This window comes from Schistocerca piceifrons, chromosome 2 (genome assembly GCF_021461385.2).
Source record: "Schistocerca piceifrons isolate TAMUIC-IGC-003096 chromosome 2, iqSchPice1.1, whole genome shotgun sequence".
Classification (NCBI taxonomy): domain Eukaryota; kingdom Metazoa; phylum Arthropoda; class Insecta; order Orthoptera; family Acrididae; genus Schistocerca; species Schistocerca piceifrons.
In genome coordinates, this window is record NC_060139.1 from 584,178,837 (window position 1) to 584,191,440 (window position 12,604).

Consider the following 12,604-nt stretch of genomic DNA (forward strand, 5'->3'; position numbering starts at 1 on the left):
CTGAATGAATATCTGCCTTAGCTGATCAACACCTGCAATGAACAGCCTGAAGCCTCCCCTCCTATGTTACAGACAACAACCATTTCCTATATCATCTGAAATCTGTGCCCACTCCACTCTCACCACACACCTTGCTTGTCACCACTCTATACCATATTCACCATGTACATTGTCCATCTGCTGTTGAACATTATCTCAACCAGTGCCCAACTGATCAAAAACCTATGATGTCCTTCTTGCTCACCTTCATTATCTTTTTACTTATGAACAATTACTTTACCTTTGAGAAACAGACATATAAATAGAACCGAGGCACAACCGGAAACAAGAATGGCTCCTTTCCCATGGAAACGTTTTAATGGGTTGCTTGGAGATGGCTTTTCTGGGACCCATTAGCCTTCAGCCCCTGGTTAGCGACATCGATGACATCTTTGATGCCATCCTTTCCCTGCCATACAGCAGGCATTTAAGGCAAACACATTTGTTCAGATGCAAACCTTTTACAGCAATACGCCCCCATTCTCACATTAACCTTCACCAGACAAAATTACCCTACCAGCTTAGTTCAAAGGCAGATTTTCCAGGCATCGCATTAAAACCTGGTGCTACTGATCCCTCCAAAAAATAATTTGGGAGAACACCTCTTGCTATTCGGTACTATCTGAATACTATCCTGGTCTTGAATGTATTAATTAGCTACTTCGACAATGCTATGACTTCCTAAAATTATGCCCTGAAATGAGGTCTACTCTGTATGACATTTTGCCTACCATACCTAGCATAGCTTTCCGTTACATCATCCTCCCGTGCCCCTGTCAAACTCCACAACATACTGGTCAGACTCAATGATTCGTAAGTCCTACTCTATGGCTCCTACCCTTGTGAGTGTCTCCACTGTAGGACTTGCCCTATGCACCCTCCTACCACCGCCTATACCAATCCTGCAACTGGCATACCAAACAGAGAATCATCTGTGAAAAAACACGTCATATACCAGCTGTTACATAAAAAAAATGGTTTGGCCTTCTACATTGGTATTATTACCACCAACTTATCAGTTAGGATGACTGGGCATAGATTGTGGGTGTGACATGGGCAACACACAGTATCCTGTTGCGGAGCATGATCTGCAACATGACAATCATGATGCTGGTGCGTTTTACCACACATGAAAACTGGATATCCCCTCCCCTCCCCCCCCCCCCACCCAAACAGCAGTTTCTCAGAACTATGTAGGTGGGAACTGGTGTTACAACTTGTCCTTGGTTCTCGCCACCCATCTGGCCCTAATTTACATTAATTTCTTTGGTTTCAACCTTTCCTTTTAGTAACTGTCCCTCTTTTCACTCCCTTTTAGTTTTCTACATCTTTTATTTTCTGATCTGTCTTCCACTGCCCCCCCCCCCCCCCCAAACACAATACAATAATGCACTTCGTTTCCCACTCTTACTAACTATTGCATGAAGTTTTCTCAGTAAGCTTTGTCTTGCTTATTACACTATTTTCCACCTTTAAACTCTCCAATTTTCCCCATTAATCAGTCCTTCCTTCTCATCCTGTCTGGTTGATCTCCTCTGACACAGTGTTCTCGCTGACTTTTCCATTAACTCTTCCTATTTTCTGAACCTTACCAGTCCTTTTCCTTCATCCCTGTTCCTGCCCCTTCAATCCTTCTGACAGATAAAGGGTCACTGACTTGGAAAGCTTATACATTTCCTTAACTTTTATGTGCATTTTCTCTTGCCACAACTCAGTGAGTAATATTTTTTACCTATCCCATTATATTTTCCAAAAATGATTGTTTTTGTTGATGTATCCGACATAGTTCTACAGGCAACCAGAAAACAGTGGCTCTCTTTACTTTTAATCCTGAGGGACACCATTTGTTGCAAAGCGCATTAAATAAGGCAGTAAATCCATGACTGAATTATCAGATTGCACCATATAATGCCTGCTCATGGCGTACAGCCTTCCATGGTATACAAGAATAGTCTTTCACAGTGCACTGTGGTTGATTTAATTTAAGACTGTCGTTAGGTAAGACTTTTCTCTTGTTGTCTGCATGGAGTATATTTAGAATGTCACATCATGGGCAGAGATGTCATAAGCTAAGTCTAACTAGTACATAACCTTATCTATCACCTTTGTTGCCATGACAATATTATGAAAAGGACAGATTGCTACGCGCCTTATAACGGAAATGTTGAGAGTGGTATTACACGTTACAACAGACTGCCAGTCTGCATCACAAAGTTATTAGAAGCTAAAAAAAATTTAAAGCATAATTTCAAAAATTTCTGTTGGAACAGTGCTTTTGTTTGGTCACTGAGGGTGTAGGGCAACAATGTTTATAGTTATACAATGAAACACAAACTATGGATGCTGTGCAGTGTGTTATTGTCTAACACTGATGGTTTCATTGGTCTTGTGTCACATGACTATTATTTTTGCACAATTGACCTTTCTTCTTCTTTCTCCTTTTGTTTGGATCTGAAGATGTCTTAGTACAGTCTGAAATAGGTTCAAAATGGTTCAAATGGCTCTGAGCACTATGGGACTTAACATCTGTGGTCATCAGTCCCCTAGAACTTAGAACTACTTAAACCTAACTAACCAAACACCACACACATCCATGCCTGAGGCAGGATTCGAACCTGCGACCGTAGCAGTCAAGTGGTTTCAGACTGAATTGCCTAGAACCGCATGGCCACACCGGCTGGCTGAAATAGGTTACATGGGGAGAGGAGCAGGAAAGTATTCCAGACAGGGTTTTGTCATTATAATATTTTAAATTAGTACAGAGCTCTAATGACTACCTGGCAGAAGGTCGACTTCTGGAAGAACATTCTGAAGACCAGCATGTTGTTGTGACAAAAATTCATCCACTGTTATGGGCAAACCAAGATCTTCAACCATAATTTTTGCCGAATCTCTTTCCAATGTACCCATTAGTTTCATGCGAACAGACCATGGGTATTCCTTATTATATTTCGCAGCAATAGCCGTATATAATTTCAAATATGTTGATTCAGTATCTGCAGAAAATATAATAAGCTTATACATAACAAAACATATTAAGAAAAATATGTCTGTAAAATTAAAGATACAAATCACCTCAACACAGTACCTGCAAAGAGCAGAGAAAGAAGCTTCATAGTTAAATACCATTATTTAATTTCAATGTAGTATAATAATGGGTGTGACAGAATTTGTATTGTGTTGTTTCGTACTTACAAGCACGTGATTTGTCTACATTACAGTCTTCCAATGTGCGGATGGTTATTTGTACTAGTAGTATTAATGATTTCCATTGGTAGAACATTTATAGTATCCTCTGACTGACACAAGAAGTGTAAGTCCACAACAGAGTTAAAAAAAGCATGGAAATACGTCTGAAGTCAATGTCAAGTTCCCTTACTCTTACGTGTATTACTGTAATTTGCCAAAAATATATCAGGACTGTACAAAAGTCACAAACATAGCCTATTGAGGAGTAACTCAGAAGCAGGTAAGTGGGTCATGGATCAAAGTATATGTATAATTTTACAATAAAAACAGTTAAAATGATATCATGGTCTTGTAATAAAACTCCAACTTGAAAAAACTTTAAACATGTTATCAAATGCAAACTGCATGTGATGTGAGGAAACAAGCCTGGCATATAATGTCTCAAGACTAATAAGAATCTCTAAAATAATAAAAATAAAGCTTCAAAGACTGTACAGTCAGCATGCAAGTGACTTCTCATATTATGTGACAATAATATCTTATTGAATGGTAAAAATACTACTGACTGTAGCACCCAAAATTCAAGAAATGATAAGAATCAAGAAGTCAAAGGTCTCTTAATCCAACAAAATTAACATAAATCAAAATATTACAAACTCGCTAAAAGTTTACTTTTATTTATGGAGTCCTAACAACAAATTCTTGTTAAAAATAAATTGTGACCAAAGATAGAAAAATATAAATAATTCCTTCTGCATATGAAGAAATTGATGAAATGTATGATGAGATAAAAGAAATTATTCAGGCAGTGAAAGAAGAAGAAAATTTAATAGTCATGGGTGACTGGAATTCGAGAGTAGGAAAAGGGAGAGAAGGAAACATAGTAGGTGAATATGGATTGGGGGTAAGAAATGAAAGAGGAAGCCGTCTGGTAGAATTTTGCACACAGTATAACTTAATCATAGCTAACACTTGGTTCAAGAATCATAAAAGAAGGTTGTACACATGGAAGGATCCTGGAGATACTAGAGGGTATCAGAGAGATTACATAATGGTAAGGCAGAGATTTAGGAACCAGGTTTTAAATTGTAAGACATTTCCAAGGGCAGAGGTGGACTGACCAGAATCTATTGGTTATGAACTGTAGATTAAAACTGAAGAAACTGCAAAAAGATGGGAATTTAAGGAGATGGGACCTGGATAAACTGACTAAACCAGAGGTTGTACAGAGTTTCAGGGAGAGCGTAAGGGAACAATTGACAAGAACGGGGGAAAGAAATACCGTAGAAGAAGAATGGCTAGCTCTGAGGGATGAAGTAGTGAAGGCAGCAGAGGATCAAGTAGGTAAAAAGACAAGGGCTAGTAGAAATCCTTGAGTAACAGAAGAAATATTGAATTTAATTGATGAAAGGAAAAAATATAAAAATGCAGTAAATGAAGCAGGCAAAAAGGAATACAAACGTCTCAAAAATGAGAGAGACAGGAAGTGCAAAATGGCTAAGCAGGGATGGCTAGGGCACAAATGTAAGTATGTAGAGGCTTATCTCACTAGGGGTAAGATAGATACTACCTACAGGAAAATTAAAGAGACCTTACGAGGAAAGAGAACCACTTGTATGAATATCAAGAGCTCAGATGGAAACCAAATTCTAAGCAAAGAAGGGAAAGCAGAAAGGTGGAAGGATTATATAGAGGGTCTATACAAGGGCGATGTACTTGAGAGCAATATTATGTAAATGGAAGAGGATATAGACGAAGATGAAATGGGGGATATAATACTGCGTGAAGAGTTTGACACAGCACTGAAAGACCTGAGTCGAAACAAGGCCCCGGGAGTATACAACATTCCATTAGAACTACTTACAGCCTTAGGAGAGCCTGTCCTGACAAAACTCTACCATCTGGTGAGCAAGATGTATGAGACAGGCGAAATACCCTCAGACTTCAAGGAAAATATAATAATTCCAGTCCCAAAGAAAGCAGGTGTTGACAGATGTGAAAATTACCGAACTATCAGTTTAATAAGTCACAGCTGCAAATACTAACACGAATTCTTTACAGACGAATGGAAAAACTGGTAGAAGCCGACCTTGGGGAAGATCAGTTAGAATTCCATAGAAATGTTGGAACACGTGAGGCAATACTGACCCTACGAGATATCTTAGAAAATATATTAAGGAAAGGCAAACCTACGTTTCTAGCATTTGTAGACTTAGAGAAAGCTTTTGACAATGTTTACTGGAATACTCTCTTTCAAATTCTAAAGGTGGCAGGGGTAAAATACAGGGAGCGAAAGGCTATTTACAATTTGTACAGAAACCAGATGGCAGTTATAAGAGTCGAGGGGCATGAAAGGGAAGCAGTGGTTCAGCAGGGAGTGAGACAGGGTTACAGTCTCTCCCTGATGTTATTCAATCTGTATATTGAGCAAGCAGTAAAGGAAACAAAAGAATAATTCGGAGTGGGTATTAAAATCCATGGAGAAGAAATGAAAACTTTGAGGTTCGCCAATGACATTGTAATTCTGTCAGAGACAGAAAAGGACTTGGAAGAGCCGTTGAACGGAATGGACAGTGTCTTGAAAGGAGGATAGAAGATGAAAATCAACAAAAGCAAAACAACGATAATGGAATGTAGTCGAGTTAACTTGGGTGATGCTGAGCGAATTAGATTAGGAAATGAGACAGTTAAAGTAGTAAAGGAGTTTTGCTATTTGGGGAGCAAAATAACTGATGATGGTCGAAGTAGAGAGGATATAAAATGTAGACTGGCAATGACAAGGAAAGCCTTTCTGAAGAAGAGAAATTTGTTAACATCGAGTATAGATTTAAGTGTCAGGAAGTCGTTTCTGAAGAGTATTTGTATGGGATGTAGCCATGTGAAAGATGGGAGATAAATTGTTTAAACAAGACCAGAATAGAAGCTTTTGAGATCTGGTGTTACAGAAGAATGCTGAAGATTAGATGGGTAGATCATGCAACTAACGAGGTGGTACTGAATCAAATTGGGGAGAAGAGGAATTTGTGGCAGAACTTGACTATAATACCGGATCGGTTGGTAGGACACGTTCTGAGGCATCAAGGAATCACCCATTTAGTATTGGTGGGAAGCATGGAGCATAAAAAACTTAGAGGGAGACTAGGAGATTAACACACTAAGCAGATTCAGAAGACTGTAGGTTGCAGTAGTTCCTTGAAAATGAAGGAGCTTGCACAGGATAGACTAGCACAGAGAGCTACAGTCTCTGGACCGAAGACCACCACCACCACCACCACCACCACCACAACAACAACAACAACAACAACAACAACAACAACAACAACAACAATCACATACATTTCCTATCACCAACCATTATCATACATACAGGCAACATTCTGCCTGGATCTTAACATTGTAGATGAAACAAATGGAATTTCATCTGCTTTAAATTCATTAACCGAGAATGCAGTATCACCACTGGAATCTTTGTTTACTCTGATTTTGTTTAAAGCAGTGGGGCTTGAACTAGTGACTTTTCTCTTGGTATGTTGGCATGCATGTAGATGGTGCAAACTTGGGGACCCCTACCTGCAGCATGCTGTACAAATGGAACCAAAGAAGATATCAAGTTGTAACTTTGTACATAACCATCCAATACATTGTGGAACAGTCCCATTAAGTTTCATCAGATCTGAAAATCTCTAGCACGAACCTCTTGTCCAGTTGACATTGAAGACTCTGGAAGGAGTTTTCCTGTCTGGCCACCCTGATGTAGGTTTTCCTAAACCATTTTGGGTAAATGCTGGGATGGTTTCTTAAAAGGCCACAGCCAACCACATGTTCTATCCTCATAAAAACACACTTATATATTCTGTGAGTATGCTTATCTTGAGCAGTTTATTTTCACTCTATTATGACCAGTAAAAGTTTGAGATGACCCTGGATGACTAAACAAATAATAAATCAATTACCGTTAATGACTGCTTAACCACAGCATACTGTTACATTGCACCTACACTATGTAAATAAGCAGGCACATCCACAAGGTTCTTGCTAGAAATGTCCCCACACTGACTGGCAATAGATGTCACAGTTTTCTTTCACTCCAGTGGCAACAGGGCAACCCAATTGGCAGCCATTTTAGGATAGCTGGGTTTAGCCATCAAACAAACACTGTATCTCATCCTATACAGGTTGCACATATCTTAGTCCCTCCGTGATCGGTGCAAACTGGCTAACTCAAAGCCGCTCTGGAATGTTTACACTTCCTGTCAACTTTAGCTACACAGCAGTAGTGTGCACTTTGCAATAAACAGCCATTGGGAGTAGTGTTGATTCATGTAAAATGTCATGTTTAATGATTATTAATATTATTTTCAAAAATGAGCAAGAAGGCTGTACCTGGTCCTTCTAACAATTTGCCATCAAATTCTGTGCCAATTCTGCAAAACATTGCACCATAACATGTTCATTTATTTTTATAATCTAAAGGCTGGCTGCTCTGGGAGATGGTGAGGGGTGGTGTGTGTGTGGGGGGGGGGGGGGGGATGAGGAGGAGGAGGAGGAGGAGGAAGTTTGTCTCAGGATCCAATAACAGACAAGCTGATTGCACACTACTGCTTCCAGCACTCTCTGCTTAGGAGACAAGTAAAAGTGTGTGGTCCAAACACCTTTTAGCGAATTGACAAGTGTTCTGGATGAAGATTTGGCTTCTGACACAGCAAGTTTTCTAAGTAGAAGTAATGGTTCTTGTTTTATGAGCGAGGGGGACTGTATTCTGAATATGAAAACTGAGAGTTCTAGTATTTAGTTATCACCTCTTCAACAGCACAGAACTCTTTGTCACCCGATAGTCTAAGAGAATTGTGATTGAAATATAAAATTAGACCATCTGGACAAACACAGAAAGACACACATAGATGATACTTCTTCCATCAGAACACACAACAGTGAAAATACAGGCTGGTATGTATTACATCCAGTAATCACTAGGATAAAAAAAAAAAGGTTGATGATTTTACATTCAACAACATGGATGTCACTGTACGGATAAATATTTGGTAATATTTAAGTCTTCATGATATTCATCTGAATTTATTTAGCAGAAACAAATTCATAATATCAATATAACAGGTAACTGTAAGTAACTGAAAAAGTAAAGGATCAATCACTCAATGTGGTGTGATAACCATGGGACACTACAGACTGATCTTTTAAAGATTCTGAAAAGGAAGGTGGTTAAAAAAAACATAATGAGCTAAAACTGGACATCGCTTTAATTGACCACACTGATACAAACAAATTCTTGTGTGCAATTCATCATCCTTTTGGAAGCTTGACTGTGAAAATTATAAATTAAAATGTAGCATCTGGTTCTGTCAAAGATAAGGCATTTAGTTTCCAACCACAATTGGAGACCTCTGATATAACCTCTAATATAACTGAACACCAATCCCACTAATTGAGTGTGAAACAAATACTTACTATCTAGTCCCTTCTGACATAGCTACACTCACTCATTGTACACACATAAGCTTGTTTACTTTTGCATATTTTTGATAAGTGTTGCATTATTTCCAAATGAGAACAGGTTGAGTCTTATTATTAATATTTACTTAAGTGTCCTTTAGCACCATTTCACTCAGCAGCTGTGAAAAGATCATTAGTGCATCAGTTCCTTATAATACATATCTGCTTCTGTTTTTCCAGCATGTCCACATTCGCATTCCTTGAGTTCTGTAGATCTCAGCAATAAGGGCAACTTTCAGGGATGAGGAATGAGTCAAGGTACACACTAACAAAAAAACAAGGATATAACAGAAACTATATATTTACACCACATTAACAACAAACTATCACTATCTTGCTTAGTGCTACTCACACACACAGGGTCAAGACTAGTTTTGGACACTAGCCCACTTATGGACACTTCTGAATACCAATCAATCTTACAATAGCTTGTGTTGTTGTTGTGGTCTTCAGTCCTGAGACTGGTTTGATGCAGCTCTCCATGCTACTCTATCCTGTGCAAGCTTTTTCATCTCCCAGTACCTACTGCAACCTACATCCTTCTGAATCTGCTTAGTGTATTCATCTCTTGGTCTCCCCCTACGATTTTTACCCTCCGCGCTGCCCTCCAATACTAAATTGGTGATCCCTTGATGCCTCAGAACATGTCCTACCAACCGATCCCTTCTTCTGGTCAAGTTGTGCCACAAACTTCTCTTCTCCCCAATTCTATTCAATACTTCCTCATTAGTTATGTGATCTACCCATCTAATCTTCAGCATTCTTCTGTAGCACCACATTTCGAAAGCTTCTATTCTCTTCTTGTCCAAACTATTTATCGTCCATGTTTCACTTCCATACATGGCTACACTCCATACGAATACTTTCAGAAATGACTTCCTGACACTTAAATCAATACTGGATGTTAACAAATTTCTCTTCTTCAGAAACGCTTTCCTTGCCATTGCCAGCCTACATTTTATATCCTCTCTACTTCGACCATCATCAGTTATTTTGCTCCCCAAATAGCAAAACTCCTTTACTACTTTAAGTGCCTCATTTCCTAATCTAATTCCCTCAGGATCACCCGACTTAATTAGACTACATTCCATTATCCTTGTTTTGCTTTTGTTGATGTTCATCTTATATCCTCCTTTCAAGACACTGTCCATTCCATTCAACTGCTCTTCCAAGTCCTTTGCTGTCTCTGACAGAATTACAATGTCATCGGCGAACCTCAAAGTTTTTATTTCTTCTCCATGAATTTTAATACCTACTCCGAATTTTTCTTTTGTTTCCTTTACTGCTTGCTCAATATACAGATTGAACAACATCGGGGAGAGGCTACAACCCTGTCTTACTCCCTTTCCAACCACTGCTTCCCTTTCATGTCCCTCGACTCTTATAACTGCCATCTGGCTTCTGTACAAATTGTAAATAGCCTTTCGCTCCCTGTATTTTACCCCTGCCACCTTTAGAATTTGAAAGAGAGTATTCCAGTCAACATTGTCAAAAGCTTTCTCTCTAAGTCTACAAATGCTAGAAACGTAGGTTTGCCTTTCCTTAATCTTTCTTCTAAGATAAGTCGTAAGGTCAGTATTGCCTCACGTGTTCCAGTGTTTCTACGGAATCCAAACTGATCTTCCCCGAGGTTGGCTTCTACTAGTTTTTCCATTCGTCTGTAAAGAATTCGTGTTAGTATTTTGCAGCTGTGACTTATTAAGCTGATAGTTCGGTAATTTTCACATCTGTCAACACCTGCTTTCTTTGGGATTGGAATTATTATATTCTTCTTGAAGTCTGAGGGTATTTCGCCTGTTTCATACATCTTGCTCAGCAGATGGTAGAGTTTTGTCAGGACTGGCTCTCCCACGGCCGTCAGTAGTTCCAATAGCTTATTATAAACAAAATGACATGTACTATTTAAATAGATATACAAGCATTTCTTTGTTTAAGTCATCATTTTGTGAAATGTCTGTGTTGAAGAAGCTGAGTTTCATAGACTTTTTCTTTAAGGAATGCATCATTGATTTTTCATATTCTACACATTCAAATAAAATAGCTATCACAAGAAACTTAAACTGTTGGGAAGTAAGGTCAAGTACTATAGTTTCATTTCTAACAAGCTAAATATGTGACAACCCAAAAACATACCATTAAACTTCTATGACCAACATATGTTTGGCCTCTTTTGAAAATATACACAAAACATCTGTAATACAGATTGGGACTGCATTGTAACTAGGCTAATTTTATTTAAGTAGGCTTACTTAAATATTTCTCATATTTTTATGCCAAGAAAGACTTAATATTCTTGCTTCAACATCACAATTACATGTGCAACATAAATTATGAAAGTATAACATTCCTTTAACTCAAGGTTTTTGAATCACCCAAAGAGTGAGACTTCAGTATTCCTCAGCGACATTAAAAATGAAGGTTCCTACCGCAAACAATTTGTACAATGTTACAAGAACATCAATAAATAAAATTCTGGACTAGCTCCCCAAGAATGTGCTACACACTGTGGCCCATATTCTGTCTAGTGGGGGAGGGGGAAATAACAAACGAGATGTTGATGTACTTGATTCTGGACTGTTGCAACATGAGGTATAAGTGAACATTTGTTCCTTCGTCACTTCAATGTACATACTGGTAACTTGAAGAAAGATTAGTTAATGAAGTATGCTTTTACTTTCCCTTTGAATTGGTAGCCTATACATTCTCAATTTTTTTTGTTTATTCTGGAAAGAAGACTGTTTATTATCTTTCCACCACAGTACATTACTCGATTCTGTATACTAGACAAGGTCGCAAAGTCTATATGAAAATTATTTTTGCGTCTCTGTGATCTCCTCGTCATGATTTTATTGAATGGGCAGTTTTAATCTATCATAACTTTGAGTCATGTTCGTGGCGTTGAAAAACGCTTTCAATATAACGCTGGTTTGGGCTGGTAGCTGGTATGTATATTAGTTTTTGACACCTAAATTCCATAGTTAATCAGTTCTCGGCATATAGTTCGACCGGTATTTCATGCACACAATAGTGAGAATTATGTAAAGGTTACACATTTAACGAGATCACGTAGACGCCTGTTCAGAAAAACTTGTTTCATCACCAGCTCTCGAATTTATTGTAGTAAAGACTGTAACTGACACGCAAATTACGTAGACTTAGTTATTTGATAACAATTACCAAGTAGAAGTCCATCCAAATCGAAAATACAATGTGTTACTGGTTGGAACCCCATCGATTCTTGCGGCCTTGATAGCTTTCCGTAAATAACCAGTGGCAATGCCCGCAGCGCAACTGACCTGCGAAATAAATATCAGAATGCTACGGATCAATGTGTTAACCAACAAGTACTGCATGTTGTGTGTCAATATATCGACACGGTTACAGTTCGTGGAATTAAATTTGGCTCTACTTATCACATATGTTCAACAGTAATACCAACCTTATGTAAAGATATAAAGTGACTACAAAATCAGCACGATTGGACGGATCTATGTTGTGGTGACGTGTGTTTTAATAATATATCAATATGCAGGAAAAATGAGTGATCTGTCACTGTTCAATAAAATATTGAAGTGTGGTGTCTGGAAACCTTCTTGTAGATTATATAATTGCTCTGATAAACGCCGGAAATATTTTACGTTAATCGATTGGAAACCATTCTATAAATTCGAGTTATCGTGACACCTAGTGTGCTGAATAACGTAGAAAACCTGATTAGAATTTACAATTAGGACTTCCATGCGTCGTTAATCATAACTGCTACTAACATTAATTTAATCTCTTTTGAATGGTCGTACTAAAAGTCCATTCGCAAGTTGTCACAAATAACCAGTGAAACGCGAATAAGCACTTCGGCACCGTACAC

General features: G+C 38.3%; 1 protein-coding gene across 3 annotated transcripts in view; it reads right to left on the bottom strand.

The window, feature by feature from the left end:
• LOC124776687 (probable pseudouridine-5'-phosphatase) overlaps nucleotides 1-12,320 on the bottom strand; it is a 50,465-nt gene extending 38,145 nt beyond the window's left edge. Inside the window, exons 1-3 of one of the 3 annotated variants that reach the window (XM_047251788.1) lie at nucleotides 12,179-12,320; nucleotides 11,917-12,035; nucleotides 2,817-3,035 (exon numbers count right to left, since the gene is read on the bottom strand). In XM_047251788.1, coding sequence (XP_047107744.1) covers nucleotides 2,817-3,035; nucleotides 11,917-11,971 — 274 coding nt within the window. In that variant the 5' untranslated portion in view covers nucleotides 11,972-12,035; nucleotides 12,179-12,320. Of the gene's footprint in view, nucleotides 1-2,816; nucleotides 3,036-11,916; nucleotides 12,156-12,178 lie in introns of those variants that run through there. The other 2 variants (XM_047251789.1, XM_047251787.1) reach the window with 2 other exon arrangements.
• Between the last annotated feature and the right edge of the window lie 284 nt (nucleotides 12,321-12,604).